The sequence below is a fragment of the Lytechinus pictus genome, chromosome 7 (genome assembly GCF_037042905.1).
Source record: "Lytechinus pictus isolate F3 Inbred chromosome 7, Lp3.0, whole genome shotgun sequence".
Taxonomy (NCBI): Eukaryota; Metazoa; Echinodermata; class Echinoidea; order Temnopleuroida; family Toxopneustidae; genus Lytechinus; species Lytechinus pictus.
The window spans coordinates 22,120,804-22,143,548 of NC_087251.1; the positions used below are offsets into that span (position 1 = coordinate 22,120,804).

At 34.7% G+C, this 22,745-nt stretch overlaps 1 protein-coding gene across 1 annotated transcript; it reads right to left on the reverse strand.

Annotated features, from left to right (window-relative positions):
• Positions 1 to 395: 395 nt before the first annotated feature.
• On the reverse strand, positions 396 to 18,998 carry LOC129264748 (26S proteasome regulatory subunit 4). The gene is made up of 12 exons (XM_064102202.1): positions 18,779 to 18,998; positions 11,789 to 11,851; positions 11,177 to 11,273; positions 10,380 to 10,504; positions 9,691 to 9,876; positions 8,972 to 9,100; positions 7,484 to 7,580; positions 6,673 to 6,761; positions 6,094 to 6,194; positions 4,223 to 4,374; positions 3,214 to 3,368; positions 396 to 2,462 (listed from the first exon to the last, which is right to left on the reverse strand). The coding sequence occupies exons 1-12, from the start codon at positions 18,779 to 18,781 to the stop codon at positions 2,328 to 2,330; spliced, it is 1,332 nt and encodes a 443-aa protein (XP_063958272.1). The 5' UTR covers positions 18,782 to 18,998; the 3' UTR covers positions 396 to 2,327.
• Positions 18,999 to 22,745: the final 3,747 nt, after the last annotated feature.

The window sequence follows — 22,745 nt, forward strand, 5'->3', positions numbered from 1 at the left end:
TACAAAACGCATGTATTATTATCTCAGCTTGTTATCTGTGTTTTATAAATTAACATGTCAATTCATTCATGGTTGGTGTGTATGCATCTTTTTGGAAATTTTATATGTATATGTATGGTTGTATTCATAAAGGCTATATTATTTTGAATATTTTCTCACAGATTATTGGTTTCTTTTCTATGAGTCAATTTAAATGGTGCAATGTGTATATGGATGACAATTTGGTGTTAATGGGCTGATATAACTTAGTTGATGGTTATTTGTAAATCTTAATATGTGGCAATTTTATATGATGCACATGGATATATTAAATTGATGGTGCAGTATTAATATAACCGGTAATCATGAATGACTAACTATGAATAAAGGGTGATAAAAAATACACATATGATATGTAGATTGCTTTTGTGTTTTTATTAAGTCTTGGTTGTACATAAATTTTTACTCTCACGTGGAAACTGGCATCCGAACATTCTTAAAGAAAATACTCATATAATTCATCACTCTAATGAAGCTGAAAGCTTGCATCATAACTACCTGTCATAGCTACAAGTCACATATGCAAACCGAGTTCCAAGTATCGACGTCCATTCAATTATGGCAATGACAATGACAGTGTAAAACATTGTAATTGGTCTTATCATAATGAAAATAGACAAAATTACAAAACCAAAACCAATCATGCCAGGGGGCCGTTTTCTAAAGCTGGTCATTTTTAATGACTTAACACATGACATGTGACCTTTTCTTGTGCTTTGTGATACACATATATCCCTATATATCTGTCTTAGCACTAAGAACATAAAGCATGCATGAAGTTGTGTGTTACCTATGAACAAAAATATGAAACACCACACAGGATCTACATAACACCCGCTCCACTTTAAGTCATGTGATAATTTGTTAATTATATCCCAATATCAATACTTTGACCAAACATGTTTTCCTTATGTGAATATATTATTCAATATAAAATTCCATATTAATGTAAATTGGATAAACAAGATCGTATTTCAATAATTTGGAAGATGTAGCCTGGACCCTGTCTATTAAAGAACTGTCATTGACTCAGATTAATTGCATCTTGAGATTAATCTTTGTATTCTATCATTTACCGATTAATATATTTTTTGGGGTGACCCAACTTAACAAGCATACTGCTTTCATGGGCATCCAATTTTCCTGATATATATATACATATAATGAACTGTTGTGTATTTTTTAAAAGTATGTATATGATACGTCATATGTATAATGTCTCATTTTTATACTTTGTAATGTTTGTTTGTATATTCTTGACTTTGTATATTTTTAATGGAAAATAAATGAAATCAATCAATCAATCTCAATTGTGTACATGTACTTGTTTTGAGATTGTTTGAGATCAATCTTGACATTGCAATTGATCTGGATCAATCACAGTTCTTTATAGTACAAAAGTCCATGATTCATTCTACCTTGTATGTAGAAATAAAAATATTTTCAAGTACAGTAGAAAAAACACACTTCATTTCTAGGGCCCGTTTCATAAAGAGTTACAACTGATGTAACTTTGCCATTATGACAACTACCATGGTAACCTTGAATTTGATTGGCTGCTGAGCCCTGTTGCCATAGTAGTTGCAAGTCCTTTATGAAACGGGCCCCTGCACGGAATAACAAATACATTTCCTTACAACAAAACTAACAGCAAAGTTGATTTATGACAGTGACACAAAAATGTTTATATCCTGGTGTGCCTATCCAAACAGCCCAAGGAATCTATTTGAGGTTCCATGAAATGATTGTCCAATCAGAGATGTTTACCCTGGACACCATTCTGATAAATATATAGGAAGGGAGATAACATATCAGTGTCAATAGATGAATGGCACAGCTGTATACAAGACTAGTATTTTTGTAGTCACTTCCCTAATCAGAGAAGCTAAATCCAACCCTAAAAATTACATTAGAACGTAACAACAGCACAAAATAGGGTGACATGACATTTGCTCCTGCGACATTTTCTCTGGTCTTACTTTCTCAGACTGCATGGGGTTAGTGTTAGGATTGTAATAGAGTTTTTGATTCAGAATAATGTAAAGATAAGGATTAGGGTTTATTTGAATTTGAAAATTAGATTTTATGTTTGGTTTAACATGCAGACTTTCCATCGGAGCGATGGTCACTGGAGAAAATGTCTTGGAACCCCCAAAAGACACTATTTTGCCTTTGAACACAATTCATTAATGGAATAAGTTAACATGCCTGGGTACCCCCCCCCCCCCATCTCCCACTCCCCTCAATCACCCCTTCCTCATCTAACTAATAAATTCTGGACATCAATCTTAAAGGTAGAGTCCCTCTGGGGTGCCTTCAGTCTTTCGATACAAGACATTTTCTTTTGACTTCTTGAAGTCTTCATTGGTCACCTTCATCCTGCGCTCACGTAATGCCATAAGACCCGCCTCTGTACAGATAGCCTGTAGAAAGATTGTAAAAAGATAAAAATATACACTTTTAAGAAATTTTAAGTGATTGAGAAAATTGTCAAAAAGAAATGAGCATATTGTAAACTTTATAAAAATATACATAAACCATTCAATAATGACTAAAATGATTAATGGCTGAATTCAAGATTAAACATGAATGGCTAATGTCATACCTCACTGCCATTACATACCATTTGAGGAAGTTTTTCAGTATTATGCTAGTTTAGTTTATCTCCTTATTCAAATAAACTTCCTGTTGAGGTGGACAGGACTTGACTAATAGAGCTCAATAGCAGTTTTGGCAGGACCGTATTTTCAGATAGTAGGTAGCAAGACATAAAAAGCAGGAACAAGACATGATATTTTGCCTGTCGTTGGATTGATATCATCAATATCTAAACCAAACAGATCTTTTACATTCAGCCACTAAACAATACAGGCCTATTTCGTATCTCATTTGTATAATGTTCATCTTGATCATTTTTTTTTTTTGGGGGGGGGGGGAGATCTCATTCTCAGAGCCACTCAGATTTGCTTTTTAGATGCTCCTTTTTTTCCAGGTCCTATTAAAACTGAAATTGAGTTACAAGACTTTGATGGTTTCAACTTTCAAGAAACAGGGTCTGAGAGCAATAAAGCAATACTCAAATATTTCATGGTAAATACTTCCCTTTCAGTAGATTCAGATGTCTGGATTCCCAGGTCCTCTTCCAATTTAAATGATAGTTTCTTAAATACTAACCTTAATATCAGCTCCTGATAAATCATCCTTTGAGGTGATGTATTCATCAAGGTTTACATCCTCAGCTAGGGTCATGCGGCTGGTGTGGATGTTGAAAATTCTCCTCTTTGTCTTCTCATCGGGGAGAGGGAATTCAATCTTACGGTCAATACGTCCTGAGAATGATAACATGAAAGACATTATTGAATATTGTAGTTATAAGATATGAACTACATCTGGTACCCATTGCAGGAAGAATTGAGTTTATGCGCAAGTAAACAAAAAATCAAGCATAAGTCCCAAATGCATGAATTTCATTGCAACTCTCTGCAACGGGCCCCAAGACATCTCGCATCAGTTGACCTCAAATCAGTCCATCAAAAATTCAGAACAGGGCACATAACATAAAGCTTAGCGATTGATCATGGGGTTAGTTTTACAATAATCAAGGAAATCAATAAAAAATTGAAATCAGTCCCACGATCTGCCGCTAAGCTTTATGTTTTAGGGTCAGATACAACCAAACATGTAAAGCTGTAAGTAGCCATAATGACCTTGACATTCCTAGAATCAAAAGCAACAAGCTGATTTTTTCATTAACTTGTTTACAAACACATCAATTTGTTTACTTGGTCTAATCAGGGCAGGATCTAGAGTCTCAATCCTATTAGTAACCATAATGACCTTGACATCACCCCCTGAGTATAACCTATCAAGGCAATTGTTTATTTATTTGTTTTTACAAACACATCAATTTGTTTACTTGGTCTAATCAGGGCAGGATCTAGAGTCTCAATCCTATTAGTAACCATAATGACCTTGACATCACCCCCTGAGTATAACCTATCAAGGCAATTGTTTATTTATTTGTTTTACAAACACATCAATTTGTTTACCTGGTCTAATCAGGGCAGGATCTAGAGTGTCAATCCTATTAGTAACCATAATGACCTTGACATCACCCCCTGAGTATAACCTATCAAGGCAATTGTTTATTTATTTGTTTTTACAAACACATCAATTTGTTTACCTGGTCTAATAAGGGCTGGATCTAGAGTCTCAATCCTATTAGTAGCCATTATAACCTTGACATCACCCCTAGAGTCAAACCCATCAAGTTGATTGAGAAGTTCTAACATAGTTCTCTGAATCTCACGTTCTCCACCTGAGTTGGATTCATACCTGTTCACATAAAAAAAAAACATTCAAATTTAGATTAAGTCTAAATATCATGAATATGTTGTAAAATATTTAAATATAAATGTCTAAAAAGTCATCATATTTTTCAGTCTCATTTACATGCGCAACAAGACCCTGTGTATGATTCAAATCAATAATCAATCTGCGGTTGATTTTTGGTGTTAGCTCTTTGTCTTTTAAAACTCAAAGTCATATTTCTATAGTCCCTCAAAAATAAACTGTTTTTTTTCAATCATATACGCAACCTCAGTGATGCATAGTCAGGCTAGTATGACTAACATTCTCCTCATGTCATGTTTAGGAACACAATTTTATGTCATGGTGTGAAGGAGTCAGTGCATTACCACTGTGTTTAGCTTTTCAGCTGCACACAGTAAGATCCCAGACTTTATGATGATGAAACACATTTACCAAGGATGCGCATCTCTTGATGTGTTGCATATTTGAAAAGACTATCTATCTTGGACCATTGTGAGAAATGAGGTGAAGCAAGCTTGCCCATGCATGTAGCAACAATTTTTACCAAACAATTGCATCACAGATGTCCCACTGCAACTGAGTTTTGAGTGTACAGTCCGACCTCTCTTATCCGGACACGTTGGGACCAGCACCAATTTGGATAAGGGATTTATCTGGATCTGGGAGACCCAATATTAAGTACACACAGCTGCGCTGCTGGCTGCCTCCCCAGGCCAACGGCGGTAGCTACACGTTATCTATTGTAGTGGGCGTACAGACAGTATTCACTGCAGTGTCAGTGCAAATTATAGGCGGTATTTTTACGGAAATGAAATCGATCGATGGCCAAAACTGTTGGATAATTTACCTGATAAAATGATTGAGATATACATGTACATCGAGCATACCTCGAAAGAAAGAGAATGACTCAATGAAACTAAGTTTTACAATTAGATCATCGCGGTGGGTATCGCAGCTTCGCAATGTCAGCCATTGTTACACTGACTGTAGGCTCAAACATGATAGATGGCGCTGTCCGTATTGAGGCCTAACGTTAGCTAGCGAGACATGTGTTGTTTTTCCCGGGAAGCAAAAAGAGAAACGTGATGAAATGTTTGCCCTGCGCCCTAATTTACTGAAAATTATCATGCCTAAGTTCTTTTGGTGATTTGGGTGAGATATTTTCATGAAAAATAATGTTGTTGTAGGTAGACTATATTGGAAAATATATGTAATCAAAGTGAGTTTGCGTATATGATTGAGTTTAGATTGAAATCTCATTTCCTCACGTACTAGATTGAATTAAAAAAAAAATAAAGAAATAAAAAATCTCGGCAAGTGTGCGTCCGGATAATAGAGAGATCCGGATAAGGGGAGGCCGGATAAGAGAGGTCGGACTGTACTTATTTACAATTTCATCACCAAGCAATTCGCTACTAGTTGGAAATAAAAACATCATGAAATGTGAATTAAACATGACCATATGAGGGATGTTCGTTTAAGGGAGCATATGAAAATACTCAAGAATACACACAAACAAAAGAGCGAAGGCACTGAGCTAATAACGAGGGTGTTTCAAATTGATAATGAAGTATCTGGTGCAAATTTTATGAACAAAAATGCAATAAAATATGTAAATATTGAAAGCAAAATTTGGGAAAGGAGCCCTGTACTCCCCCTCCCCCATGCCATTATATCTGCTGAAATACAATTTATCAATTGATATTAAGGTGTGATTCATACCTCTTTGTTCCTATAGCATCAATTTCATCAATGAAGACTATTGATGGTGCATGCTCTTCCGCCACTCTGAACAACTCTCTTACAAGCTTTGGACCATCACCCTTAAAAAAAATTAATAAAACATCAATAATCATGAAATCATGTGTCAATTAAAAGGCAAAGGCCTAACTGATTAGATGGATAAACCTAAATACAGAATACTCTATAAAAAAAAGAAGAAAGGCAAAACAACTTTTCTTTTAAAAACATTTTACTTTCAGATTCATAAGAAGTGAGACACAAATAATTTATAAATTAATGCCTAACTCGTGCATTTTTTTTGCATCCTTACGATATTCAGATATCACAGAGGGGGATAAAAAAAAAAGAGACAAATATTCTGATGAATTATTCATCATATAAAAGCCCAACTTTCATCAATAAGAATTTTTACAATATTGTAATTTTTAACATATTCAAAAGTTTGATGACACCTTTGATTTATTGCTCACATGCAGAAATGAAAACGTAAAAAAGTAGAATATTGGTGGAAAGGATAAGCAAATTAGTGAAATATGAAATGGTACAGTCAAATCTTACCAAGTATTTTTGAATGAGTTCTGAGCCGACAACTCGAAGAAACGTGGCTGAGGTTTGATTGGCAACAGCTTTAGCTAGAAGAGTTTTGCCTGAAATGAGGGGCATAGAGAATAATGCGTGAATACTTGAAGACTGTACTTTGCAAACATGATTACAATGGTCTAGACTCAGCTGGATGGTCTACACACAATTAATATAATCACAGTTCATCTAATTTCCAAATAATCTAGCATAAGTCGGTGACATGAAATCATGACTGAAGATGAAACTGATTCCAGTTATATGGGAAGCTGTGGGCCATCTTCCTCATTCGATAGCCATATGACAGTAAAATAGATATTACCTTGGTATTATTTGAATTCATTTATTATATCAGGATAAAAAGATTCTAGATTATGTCCATATTTATGCTGTAAAGCAAAAAACAGAATACAGTAAGTCTTCTGGGACAATTTGATGCTTTATTGATGAAAAAAAATTGCTAAGTTGGATCTAATACATGCTCTTCACCATGGGAGATAACACATTGTTTATGACATTTAACAAAGATTTTATTGAAATTTATTGAAATACGATCTTGTTTATCCAATTTACAATAGCGTTTTATTTAATCTGTAATGCAGACATACAAAATCATCTGTAACTTTGAAATTATGTACCCGGGAATGGCAAATTGAATAAAACACATTGCAAGAGCTTCTCATAAAACAAATATATACAAAAAATATCATGAAGGCTAGATCAGCCCCTTAATTCAAGAGTTAGAACCATGATAATGAAAGGTATAGATGGTTTGAGAGAGTAAGCTCACCTGTTCCCGGTGCTCCATACAGAATGACACCCTTAGGAGGTCTGATACCCATCTCTTCATAATACTCAGGATGGGTAAGGGGTAGCTCAACAGATTCCTACAAAGAAAGTCATATATATGATTTAAGTTTAGGTGCCATTTTTAAAAAGAGAAATGTTTCCTTTCCTACATCAATCCCAATGTGGAATATAAAACAAATAATCACCAATTGGTTTTAGTCATCGATGTCCAAAAGCGGGATGGAGCTCGTTGTACATGGCTGCATGTACGACCTTGAAGCTACACGTACTCCATGACACAATTAACAGTACGAAGTGACATATATGTACCAATGCGCGTGAAACACCACAAGCAATAGGAGAAGTGGAACTTTGTTGTGGAACCATGGTGTGGAACTTTGTTGTGTGGAACAGTTATTGGAATCAAAGATCTATCCAGCTATTGCTATCTATAGTTTTAGTGGATGAGACAACTTATCACTTCCCCTGCGATATCAATGAAGATGATACCTTTTTCTCAGCTTTTATCATTTCCAACAAGGAATATAAAACAAATAATAACCTTTTGGTTTTAATGGATGAGACAAACTATCACTTCCTCTGCGATATAAATATAAATGCTATCTTTCCTCAGTCTCACTTTGGAAAGATAGCTACATTTATACAATTCATACAAAGATTCCTGTAATTTGATTGGTTGAAAGCCATTCAATATTTGATCCATTTTGTGCTGCATGCAAATTTCATTTTCCATTGCACGGCGACCATGCATTTTTCATTTTTCCATTGCACGGTTGAGCACTCTCCTTCAGTGTGTACCACTAAGCATGTGTGGGTGTACGTACATTTTGTATGTGTGTGTGTTGGCGCGCATCGAAGTAAGCACATCAACAAAAAGGCTGACTGTGCGCACTCAGATTTATGAATCAAAGTGCGTCAAAGTGCTTTCATACACCAAGAAAATAATTACATTTCCAGAGAAAATGAATTGTCAGACAAAGGCAAAATATGTCTTAATTCCATCTGCTTTTGTTTTTTTTTCTTCTCTATTGTCAAATAACAAAATCTAGAAAATTTGTTGTATAAGCCAAATGATGCACGTCTTCACTCGTCCATTATGCGACCTATCCCCTCTCTAACCCATTGCACGAAGCCGTTAGGCTTGGTGCAATGGATTGAACAGAGCCTCAACTCGCGTGAGGATACATCACCTAATGACCTCATGAGCATGCATCATTTGTATACCAAATCGCCTTCACATTTTTTGTTGTTTTGTTTCCTTAGCTACCAAATTTACAAAACACAACACTTCAAATAAACGGTATATGAGGAGAACACTTAGGAAATACACATCTTAGGGATGAATCACCCATCAGTGATTGCTACTGAGTTCAATACAAAATGAATTTAGAATAAAGAGAAAATTGAAGAAAGACTAGCTCTTGAAACAAAAAAGAAATATCAATTTTATGCCTGGAAAGGAACATACCTTAATTTCTTGAATTTGTGTGTCAAGACCTCCTATGTCAGCATATGATTCTTGTGGTGCTTTCTCCAACTTCATCACTGATACCATTGGGTCTGTATCATCTCCTAGCACTCCAACAATAGCTAAAACCTGCAACGTACAATAATACAACTTCAGAATTCAATTTCAAAAGGAAATAAAATCGCTTCATTAATTTAAAAAAAATCGATATTAAGTCACAAGGATCTTTAATGAAAATGAATGCTCTGAAAATTCAAGTGATTTTTTTTTGAGGGGGGGGGGGTGTAAAAAAAAGTTGGATTTAAATCAAATTCCCACCTGGAAATGAAGAGTGATAACAAATGCCATTATCCAACAATATACAACAAGTATGGGAATCTGCTCATCTAGTTCGTACAATGTTAACAAACTGTAAACTTATCTACTACAGCAGTGGTGACTTGTTATTTTCTTGAGCATTAAAACATAACAAAACTAGTTAGTAAAAACTTATAGTTTTTCATTTTTGTGTAACTAATAATTGCTCAATTACCAGTGGTAGAATTTACCAAGGATACATATATTAGTATCCTGTTAAGTGTATATATAGACATCACAGTGGTACACAAAATATCAAAATGGTTCATAAAAACATCAGTATTTGTATGAAAGTAAGAGTAGAAGAATACTTAAATAAAAATACACTTATTGATGAATACTGATTCCCAGTTTGAACTAACCTTGTGATTAAGTAAGACTGTGCAGCCCGGCTCTAACTGATCCTTGTCAACAAAAGACAAGATACTGACATAGTATTCTGAGCCTACTGATGCTGAGACGATGGCATGGTTATCATCAATGATCTCCTCTAGAGAACCTACTGACATTGGGGTACCTCTCAGATCATCTACCTTCGAGCGCTCTTCCTACAAACACAGATTAACGACATAAATCCATTGCTAGTAACAAAAAATACAGCATATATCATGCGCCATCGGTCTAGTGGACTATTCTGTGTAGAGGGAAATGGGGGCTAAGGAATTACAGATAAATGTTTTCTTATGGGTGGGTACATAAATAAATGAAATTAGCTTACAACATATTATAAAAATAAGTTGAAAACAGATTGGATGTTATATACATTTTAAATGCTTCATGTTTCATAAAAGTGCTCTTAAAATAATACATGAACATATGAATGTATAAAGTACTAATTTAGACTGAGATGCCCCAATTAATTATATTTTCAATATTGGATTTTATACCAATGAGTGATCAATATTTTGATTCCATAAAAACACCAATTAGAATAAAGCAAAAATTATGTATTTTGCATTAAATTTGAAGTAAATGTATAACTAAGTAAAACAAGATAAATTCCTGGTCTAGCAAATAATCTACAGTAACTTTGACAAGAGCATATGCTTACCTCATCTTTCTCTTCTTGTGGTTTGAGTCTCTCCTGATTGCGAATGAATTCTTCCTCCATCAATAAGTAATCTTTGATGCGTTCCATCTTCAGAAGCCGGAGCCTGCATTTTGTGTGTGGGGTGACTGCAAATGATAGATATACAACAAATCAATCATGATTCGATGGCCCTTTGCCATTTTCTGAATGATAATAGATAAATTAAAAGTGAAAATATCATTCAAAATGTGTCCCCAAGTCCAAGCCTAATATTCTGGTGAAAAGACATACTGACATTACATACATGTACAGGTACTTTTAGTTTGATAAGCAGTTGAACTGACATTTTAGTTTCAATTCAATTCAAGATAATACAATTTGAAACAAGATAATATGATGGGTCCATGAAAATAGATACGGCGACAATTGCTACCCTGTAAATTCCACACACTAATGGAATGACCAACTTCAACCCTGGATTTAACACTATACCCTATCCTAAAGCAGCTACCGTAAAACACCTACCGTAAAACCCTACTGCAACCCTAACCCCATGTATTAGACAAAATAAAACCCAGAGCAATTGTTGCCTCAGCAAACATTGTGTCATCAATATGATATCCAAGGTAAAAATGCAGATTTTAACCTTCACTGACAAAGCAACAAACAAGCCATAAACAGTTACATTAAAAAAATGTAAAAAGAACAGCAAAAATAAAGATAAATAAAAACAAATGAATACATGTAAGAATAATTTTGAATTCAATTCACTCATTCTGGTTAAAATAGGGGATTACAAAGCTATATCAAATACACACCTTGTGGTAGTTTGCTAGCTGTGTCTGGTCCTTTAGTTCTCCTCTTCTTTTTACCGACACGGGTTGGAACTGGAGGCTCATACTTCTTCTTCTTGTCCTAGAACAAAAAAGGTTCATATACATCAGAAAATGGGAGAAATAGGTTTTATCTCTACCCATCCCTCTTAACCCTTTATAGCATGTTTCTTTGTTTATAGCATGTTTTTTTGTGCAATTGTACATATCATCTATGCAATTGTGAAAATCAATTTTCTATTTATTGCTGGCAGTAGTCTTTGCTAAACAACAATATTCCTTGTGTTGTGTCTGTGGATTAATTTCCAATCATTTATACCAAGCAAGGCTTTCCCATATTTTTCTAATCATTAAATAGAAAATACACTACTTTTCAATACAAATTAATGTGGCATGTTAAGAGTAAAAAAAAACAGATTCTAGACATAAATAAAGAAGAGAACTGGAGTAAAGCAAAATTGAATCAGAATCATTGTACAGAAGGATAATAATTTTCTTACAAATCTTCTGTTGAATGAAAGCAATGAAGATGAGGATGACAGAATACTAATAATAAAGAAGAAAAAAAAACCCAGTAACAGCATCAGGTCTACTAACCTTGTCATCTTTCTTGTCACCATTCCTTCCACCACCGCCAGGTCCTCCTGATTGGTTTTGACCCTAGAAGAAGAAAGTACAAAGATTTCAAGCATTAAATTTTGTTTTTCTGTTTAATCTCTCAGGTTATTTTCCTTGAAATAGGTCACTGGTCCATTTTTGTGTGTGAAAAACATTGAAACACCACTCCTGCTTGTGGATTTATTTATGTTCTATCATTTCAATTTCAACTTTTTCGCTCATGACGGTCTCATCAAAATGTTGAAGAAATTAAGACATTAATCAAAAGAAATAAAACTTTGAAACATATCTCTGCCGCGCTTGTTTGCCTCCGCCGTTCATTTATACCTTCTACGCCGATGGTGGTGGATTTCTTTCACTTTCATCTATATTTATCTCATACGTCACCTTTCCCCCCAAAATGAAATAATACGTAAGAAATATAACATTGAAACTCATTCATGTGCTTATTATTTCACATTCTGCACCGATTGTTGAAAATTTGTCCCGCCAAGTTTTTTGTCAGACTTTTGTTTCGCTGGGATTTCTGGCATTCGTTTCACATAATTTTTTTTAGCAGACTTTTTTATCCTCAAATATCCTCTTTTTTTAAAAGATGATTCGCAAAATCGGGGGTGAAGCCTATACACCGCCGCAGCCTTTACGCTGGCAAATACGGTAGACCCTACCCAAATAACATGCTCCCTACTACAGAGAATTTCTGTCTTAATCAGTCTAAACTACACTTAATTATTATGTGTCTAGGCACAAGGCTAGATTTTCTGTTTCTTCTTTTTCTAATTATGCTTGGAACTATGTACAGGTTTAAACAAAATAGATACAAATGTTGAAGTGTTTTTCTTTCTAATTTAAATTATTGAGATTCTACCAGTCTATGTTCTGTCACTTAGGTGCTCTATACTACAGAGACTTGGCACTGCCAAGGTGGTTACGAGTGAAAAGTGGGCAACAAGTGACTAGGAGTTTCATATATTTTCCATCAAAATGGTTGACATTTAATAGTTAAAAAGAAAACCAAATAGCTCTTCCTTATAAATTTTGGTTACCTCATATCTTAAATATGGGCTAAAGCTGATCTAAGACTAAGCCACTGGGTGTTGTGACTTGTGACATGCGCCTGTAATCCAAGCTATGTGGGGAAGTTACTAATTGATGCAGAGATTCGGGCCCTGGTCACGTCTTTCGGATATTGACGTTAAAGGTCGGTCCCAGACGTAAATAATCATATCTGATTGATACACCTCTGACAAAACTCAAATACACACACACACACTCAATGTGCATCAGAAATATGATGCAGATTCCGCATTTTCTTCAATTTGTGCTTTGTTTCAGGTGCTATAGACTTTCCTAGCCATTTTGGTAAACAAATTCCAGCTCAATTTTGCCAAGATTTACTCTACAAAATATAGACCTAACTGATCACCTAAATTTCATTTACATCTGGAATCAAGAACTGATCCGGAGCTGTTCCAAAATTGAGATTGAGTGTCTGAATTCATTTCTACTGATACCAGTGATCTCCGACCTTAACGGAAGAAGGATACAAGAGAGAGATTGTCCCAGAACAGAGACAAATCATGTCTTGATAAATTTTTTTCACCTCCCCATGGGACATAGACTGCAATTACCAGGATGCACCCCCCACCAAAAATAACAAAAGATTGCTGAGACTTGGAAGGGGTATTTTAACGATTATCAGCCGATAGTTTGACTAGTCTTGACTCACAGACCCTTTACTGACTAAATAAACTGATGTCTATGGACAATTACACGCACTAGATCCTGCTCCAAATTTGACGGAATAAAGCCATATTTTGGTATGCATTTTCACTCCCCCATCATATATGTTCTATATTTGGGCTAGATATATAATTCTGAACATTCTCCATGTTTTTATTTTCAATTTTAGTGGGGGTGCATATGGAACTCTTGCCAAATATAGATTCAGGGAGCTCAATTCCCCCATTTTCACTGTTTATTCGTCTTCCAATAATCTTGTTATAAAATGTAACTTGATTGTTAACAACATTGACTAGCGCACTCGATTGGTGTCAGCATTTGACGGGTAATGAACTTTCCAAGATTTTTCTTGTGTGGAGAAATCTTTGAATACTGAGACAGCTGACAGACCCTGTAAACTGGGCCTCGCACGATCCCAATTTTCTCCCCAGGTCAGGCCCAGCTACTGTAAACGCTAATATTTTCGCGGGATTAATTTTTCGCGCTTGGTAGCTTCAAAACATATTCACAGGTTCTTGAATACACGCTGCACACTCCATAATCACAAAGTCACTTACCCATCTGTGAATGGTTTTAATTAACATTTCAGCGACGAAATTGTATTTTCTGATCATAATTCTAGCTCAAAATCGGCATACCTCAGCATTGTTTTGATCCAATCATGAGCTTTTTTTACATTTAGCACAACTTTCCTTTGCGGGGCGGACATCGGGAAAGGCAAAACGGAGGCGCGGCTGGCCTGGTATGATGGCAGAGCACCGGGTAAGGACCATGGGGATTACGGCTATTCAAAGTACATCGGATCAATCAACACACCTGGGCGATCGACCCAACGTCTTCTTAAAAACTAAACAGATCTAAACACTCACCAATCAAACAGCAAAAGCAATTTATATTCCAACCAAAATAATGATTTAAATACCGATCTGCGGCTGTTAAAAAATGATCGCATTGCCATTGGCAACAAATTCCACAAAATTTCCACTTACAGTAGGTATGTGACAAAAAAAATGAAAATCATCGAATATGAATAAATTTGGTATCACTTGAAAGCTCTTAAAAAGACCTTTAAAATGATACCAAGAACTTTAATTTTCATCAAGAAATTAGAAAGTTATTCCAGTTTAAGTTGCGCATATTCATCCAAATTTGTGGTCATTGTCTTAATGTAAAGTCAATGGAGTACAGAACCCATTTTTGTGACCATTTTGAACCCAAGTCTTCAACAGGTTCTAACTTCTTTGTTTTTGAGTCCTATGAAGTAATTTAGGTATCAATGGAAAGGTGAGAGAATGCTCAATTGATGTGTATCAATTCATCTTGTAATTTTTCTTATTATGTGTAAAATAATTTCTTCTAATTAATTCTAATTAATTATGCAAATAACACAAAATCACAATTACTCGCCTCTTTTTTTGCCAAATGAAGGTGATTATGATAGATAATTCATATAATTTAGTTGGCATCAAGACAGCATCATGTAGATAATTTCCTAAATGAATTTGTCTAAAGTATTGTTTTTGTAATTTCTAATGTATTTCTTTGTTTTTCTGATATAAATTACAAGCTCTTTTTCAACTTAGTATTGTAATTTTGTATATGTGTATGTACGGGGGTCCTTTTTTACATATAAAACATTTTCTTTTGTACTTTGTATGACCAAATAAAAATATGTGTGCTTTTTTCTGATGATTTTGATTGTTTCACCAATTCCTTATGTATTCTATTGTTTCAACAATTTGTTATACATGTATAATATGTAGCTTTTGATTTGAGAGACAATGGACATGTGATTACATTTTTTTAGAAGGAATGAGCAGCTGAGTGTAAAATATGTATGTAGAATTGTATGCAATTTATTTCAAGTATCAAGAAGGACGAAAATTAAGTTTTAATATATTCTATCAGTTGTCAATGTCTTATATTTGTATACATACATTGTATTACTAAGGCCCTGTTTGAGCTCTCTTTTTAAAGAAAAATAAATAAATTCAAATTATTAGTCGAAGCCAAAAGAAAAGGAAAAGAGTGGTCTATTTCTTTCAAAACAAAACAAAAAACAACCAGGAAAAATATATAACAAAGCTCTAAACAACAACAAAACAGACATCAAAGCTCCAAACAAGCACTAAAAAAAAACAAGAGAAACAAAAGTGACACAAAAACTTGTACCAATCCCATCCCCATTTTCCAATTCAAAACACAACCCCCACCTGCGCCCCTAAAAAAAGAAAAGTGAATAAAAAAATAAATAGTAAAATTAATAATGAAGAAAACATAAATACATGACTTAGACCCATCTGGAAATGAAATATTCTTTCCTCTGAGTTTTCATATATTTTCTTACAAGAGTGAAAAAAATTACAACAAAAAAATAAACAACATCTAGTTCGTGCATTTTAATAAAAAAAATCAACATTTAAGATATTCTCCTTTCAAAAGCAAATCCAGTCTCCAAATAATGAAATATGACCCCCAAAAAATGAAAAAAATAAACAATACAATAATTTAAAAAAGAAACTTTAAAAAATATATAAAAAAGAAACTGAAAAATTAACAATTTTTGCATTTTAATTAAAAAGTCAACATTTATGATATTCCCCTTTCAAAAGCAAATTCAGTCTCAAAATAATGAAACATGATTGAAAAGTTTCAAAATATATTTTTTTTCTACAAAAGAAAAAAAAAGAAACACTATAGATTTTGCATTTTAATTTAATAAGTCAACATTAATATTCCACTTCCAAAAGAATCCAGTTTCCAAATGATAAAACATGATTGAACAATCAAAGTAAAACATGTTGACTCTATAACCTAAGGAGGAAAGAATGTTTTTGTGACAAAATGTATATATTTAAATCAATATCAGAATAACAATCTACGGTATAATGACAGACATTTTCAGAAAAAGGCACAATATTATCAAGTAAACAATTTAGATCCAGTTCAATCCAGCATGAACGACTCACTATCGACCGCTCCCATCACCAAGCCCTCCGCATCGGGTACCGGTAGCTCGACTGCCGAAAGACGGACGGGAGCCCACCGCATCGGGCAGCTCGACTGCCGAGAGACCGGCTGTGACAAGGGTAGCTCGCTTCTCTTATATCTGGACAGCTCAACGATAGAATCTTTTAATTTTAATTTTTTTGTTGATTTGAATATATTCTATAACAATTCAGATACATAATTGAATCGTAGTTCTACTTACCATTAAAAATTTTTGATCATTTGCGCATCCAAAAATTTGATGAACTTTCAAGCTCCGATATCCACACTTCACAGGCGAGTATCCACATTGAAACTTATATGTACAGAAAGAGCACATTTTCAACTGTCTGTATCAAGGCACGAGATTGCATCAACTATGTGCGCATGCGCATGAAACCCCATTTTCGATCACTCCTAGTACCAATGAGGTCCAACATTACATGTATGGACCTCATAGGCGACATCAGTAGTATTTTGTGTCAGAAATCTTTGTGAAGATGATTATTTTTGTATTTTATCAAAACTACAAGCTATCGTACTGTCTAATCATTACATTTCGATCTCACTAATTGAATACATTGTTAGCAATAAAAAAAATTGAAAGAAATGAAGGGGAACTTACATTTTCACGGCTTTTTCCTGATTTTCTGGGCAACTGCTCCTCTCTTCTGACTTGCGATCGAAGCTGATATGAAGATCACGTGATTCGCGTTCTCGTCAGCTGATCGGTTGGTTATTCTTTTCGTCAGACGTTAATAATATATATTTTATAATGCTAGCATTCATCGCTAATTTAGGTGAAAGAGATTGAAGTTAAACAGCGCCAGGTCGGAATCATAATTATTTTGGAAGAGTGTATTTATACACTCGATCTCATACCTGACGTAGACGGCGCTATTCAACAAATGCACAATCTTCAATATAAAAATAAAACAGAAAGAACGCCTTGAACACAGGCCAAAATGCCTAACGATTTCTCCGCGGCATTAACAACTATCGTAAAGGGCGCTCCATTTATCAATAAAGATGGACGCTAAGCTGTCTATGGCGACAAAATTTGCCGCAAATATTTACGAAGAATTGTGAGAAATGGTCTGAAAATGCAACAAAAGAACCGGTGAGTACCGATTAAACATTATTAAATTTATAAATAGATTATACATACCTTGTAGATTTAGTTTTTAAGGTGATATTAGTGCTTAGTTCTAAGCTAGGGAGGCCCAAACGCGCGTGAGTGGAGTCCCAGTTTATTAGCACGGGTAAGTATTGGGGTGTCGCCTAGAGTGTTTTCGATGAGCCTCCCAGACAGAGGCGATGCCACTTGCAGCGAAACCCGCGCGAAAACCGTGCAGCCAAAACCAGCGCTCGCGATGCGCCCGTATTCGCACATACCTACTTCAGTAGAGGCGCACGGCCAATATTGGAGACTGTCTCCAATGTGGGAGATTATCTCCAATATCAGAGGCTTTTGTAAAGAATTTGGGTATCCAATTTCAGAGACAGTCTCCAGTTTTGGAGACCAATTTCCTTTGTTTACATTTGCTGCAAAAGGATTACCTTGGCGGCAAATAAAAATGTGATAAGCAGATTCCTCATGAAAAATTACCCCTTTTCACCGTCTCCTTTAAAAATTCACCGTCTACTTTTGTTTTGATAAGGATTTTTGTTGTCAATCACACACAAAACAAATGGGCTTCTGACCTCAGTGAGACAAAATTTTGGGTGGAAAAAATCATGCTTTTGTTGGTGTTGTTTCTTTTGTCCTTTTGCAAAGCAAGTCTCCAATGTGGGAGATTGTCTCCCCTATTGGAGAGAGTCTCCCATATTGGCCGTGCGCCTCTACTGTACTTACAGTACGGTAATCATCATGGGAATTGTGTCAAAATTTGGATTAAATTTTAATCCAAATTTTGACAAACTGCAATAAACAATAATAAATTCACTCAAAATCGTACATAATTAAAAGAAAAAATAAATATAATCAGCAATCAGGTAAAATCACCACCATTCAATTCATCATTCCAATTCCATCAACAAAGAATTAAGAAAGGGAAGCTAAAAACTCCACGTGAGTTTAGGTGAATGGGACTGAGAGGAATTTTGTTTCATGTTTGAGGTCATTCTTGTATTCTTCATTCAATATAATGGAAAGTTGACACTGTTTAGAACATACAAAATCATCCACGACAAAATTTTAAAATAAGTGACAAATTTCATTAAGTCTGTAATGCTTACCATGATCTACGGCTACGCTACAGTTTCGGTCGCATCAAAGTGTAGAAATGGTCCTTCTCGCGATGACTTTGCATTGCTGTATTGTTTTTGCAGGTACAATTGCGCATGCGCGAAATTCTCGAATGAAGAAGAGCTGGGGCCCGTTGAGAAAGAGTTGCGTCAAAAAATCAATCGTAAGTCAAAAATGCGCGCTGTTGATTGGTTGAAAATCAAGTTACGCATGATTTTAGGAGTTGCGATTGATTGCAACTCTTTCTGCAACGGGCCCCTGGAGAATTAAGAGCTCGGGAAGAAGAAGAAGAAGAAGAAAGAAGAAGAAGAAGGAGAAGGAGAAGAAGTGTATATTGGTTTGAAAAGGCCAAAATTAAAAAAGCTCCATGTAATTCTGTAGAGCACGATATTAAAGGACAAGTCCACCCCAACAAAAAGCTGCTTTGAATAGAAAGAGAAAAATCAAACATGAATAACGCTGAAAACTTCATCAAAATCGGATGTAAAATAATAAAGTTCTGACATTTTAAAGTTTCGCTTATTTTTAACAAAATAGTTATATGAACGAGCCAGTTACATCCAAATGAGAGAGTCGATGATGTCACTCACTCACTATTTCTTTTGTTTTTTATTGTTTGAATTATACAATATTTCAATTTTTATGAATTTGACCATTAGGACCCCCTTGCTTGAACCACAAAATGTTAAAATAATGGAATTCCATGTGTTCAGGGAGGAATTAAACTTTGTTTCATATGACAGTGACGAGAAAATCAAAATATTTCATATTTCATATAATAAAATACAAAAGAAATCGTGAGTGGGTGATGTCATCGGTTCCCTCATTTGCATACCGAACAGGGTGTGCATATAACTGTTTTGTGAAATTAAGCGAAACTTTAAAATGTCATAACTTTCTTATTTTACATCCGATTTTGATAAATTTTTCAGTGTTATGCTTGTTTGATTTTTCTCTTTCTATTCAAATCAGCTTTTTGTTGGGGTGGACTTGTCCTTTAAATATGTTGAGCGGAAATTTTATTTCGTCTAGTGACCTGAAAGTTTTTTCTCGATTTTTTTTAATCCTCCCCTTCCCCTCCTCCTTCCTCTTATATTTTTTATCTTCTCCTTCAACCTTTTTTTTGTGTGCCACCAATGTGTATGTGTTGGGGGGGGGGGGGGCGGCGTTGGCCCCCTGCATGGAACCACCTATGTATGGAATATTTATTTTGGGAAGACATGAAAGGTGGTCAATAAAAAATGAGCCCATATAGGGCCCTATCTAGGCTTATTATGCTAGCGCAAAACGCGAGCTGAAATATTCTGATAAATATAGGCCTTCATCTGGAAAATTGACATTACAATTTATTCTGAAATTACAAACAATATATATATATATATCTCCAATTAAGCAGATGGTGAATGTTGTAATTTACTCACATTTAACAATGTTTAATCAGAATTCATGTAGACTCATTTTCTCACTCGGTTCAAGTAACGATTCCGTTTTCAGGATTATAATATTTTGGATAGCGACATCTTGCGGTCGTTAACACTAAAGTGTGTATAATTCACTGATGTACACTATAATACTAGTATTTAGATCAGTGGTATCATGTATAAGTCCATGGTCTATTACATGATTGTAAAATGTAAGGGAAATTCTATTCTAATCTATACATAATCATTCATTTTTTTCAAGTTGAATTTAAAATTCAAATAAGTAAAATAAAGTGACAAATCAAACCATTTTAATCACATACATATCTCCAGAATGGTATAAGAGTCATTCTTTAATTATTCGTCACTTCTGGTGCCTTTTATGCTAAATGCAGAGGAAAATAAATCAAACAAACATAACAAAGCATTAATTTTCACTGTTTTTAAAATGGCATGCAGTCCCAACAGGCTAACCAGGGAAGTGGGAGGTTATAGGCAACGTATGCTATTTTTGTTTTACTGCATGCTACTACATATAATGTACCCTATATGGATTGGCAGTGCAGGAGCTTTTAAAAGCCAATTAAATTTCCCCAGTCGCGAAGAGTGAAAGCTTTGAAGATTTTGAGTTCATGATAAAGAACCAGTAAATATTATCTTGACATTGCAATGGCCGCATGAAGTTATAAGAAATTCAAAGTTTCTTTGAGATGTCAGGGAAAAGATAAAGGCTTATATTTTCTTCAAAATTAGCTCACATGTATACCGACCTCCTCCTCCAACTCGTACTGGGTCTGATAAGGGAATATGTCATGTCATGCACGGCCCGTATAGGCTCTGGCTATTAATCTAAATGGATTATTCTAATGGTTGACGACAATTATGAATCACTAAGAAATAACATTTAGACATAATTAATAGAACGATTCTCATTTACAAAGACAAATATTCCAACTTGAAATAAAACTTTAAAAGTCAACTGTTTTAATGAATACGTAATAATATAAAGAGAAAAATAAGAAAGCAACATCATTAATTACTATAGTATACGATGACAAAATAAATAAATAAGTTTATGTTTACTTAGTTCCACAAAACAGTTTGAATTGAGTTTGTGGCTATTCGCGTACACCGTATATAGGCATCTATGAAATATTTTTTTAAAATATAAAAATGCGATTTTTTTTTTCCTGAGACTCAACTCAAATCATTATTTTGAATGAAATTATAAGTTTAATCATGAAAGTATGAAATACAGATATGTCCACTTCCATGATATATAACTATCACTGTCACTTGTTCTGCACGCTGGGTTTTGAAAAGAATGGAGGCAAAATAACGTTTTCTTGTGGGGGGACTTTTACGCCTACCACAAATTAGTCCCAGAGAAAAAGAAGAAGAAAAACGACGTGGTCCCAATTATGTTCGCCGCGAAGCTCTTTCCGAAAGTTATATAATAGTAATGAAACCTATATGGGATGAAGCAAATGCCATATAGCTAATTAGGTCCACAGGTAAATTGGGATGGGCAAGCACTTGTCTTCCCACCCTACCCCGATCCAAAAACTTTGATAAAATTCATCAATTATTGTGTACCAAAAGAGGTCATGTTATAAACTCGGGCCCCGTAATAAATTGCTCCCGCCCATTAATTACGAATACGTTTTTTTTGTCACACAGCATTAGCACATCTAACCCCTGATCAGTCCCCATACTCCGGGCTGAAGTATATCTAAATAAATAGAGTAAAATTCATAGAGCAAAATGCTGAAAATTTCATCAAAATCAGAAAACGAAGTTATTGAATTTTAAAGATTTGCATTATTCCGGTGAAACAGTTCTTGGCATGCCTTCATGAATATTCATTAGGCATGTTAGGTGGTCTGATGATGTCACATCCCCACTTTCATTTTTCTTATGTTTTCACATGAAATCATAATCGCTTCATTTTTTAAATTAGTAAATGATGTGTCTCCATAATGATGAAATAAGTTGCAGTTATAAATAACTAATGCACTTAATCAGTTGTCACTCCAATTGTTATAGTTCTTGGTAGAAATTTCTTTAATAAACCTAATTTCATATTCATATAATAGAATACAAAAGAACAAGTGGTGATATGACATCATCAGCCCACCTAATGAATATTCATAAATGCCTACAACTGTTTCACCGGAATAAAGCTAATCTCTAAAAATCAATAACTTCCCTGTTATTCATGTTGTTAGTTTTCCGATTTTGATCAAATTTTCAGCATTTTGCTCTGTGAATTTTACTCTGTTTATTGAGATATAAAGATATCTGCAGCCTGCATATATTTGCCCCCCATCCAGAATTGAATCGCAATCCATGTGAGATACGGATATTTTTTTTCGGGGGGGGGGGGGGGGGGGGTCTAGCCTATATAGGCATAGATCCAATGTCCATTTAAAAAATCACAAAATTTAAGTCATTGTGTATAATTTCCCGGAATAATTTCATTTTATTCTTTTTATGCGACCGGGAATTACAGGCTCGCGCCTTCATCCCGTATGAT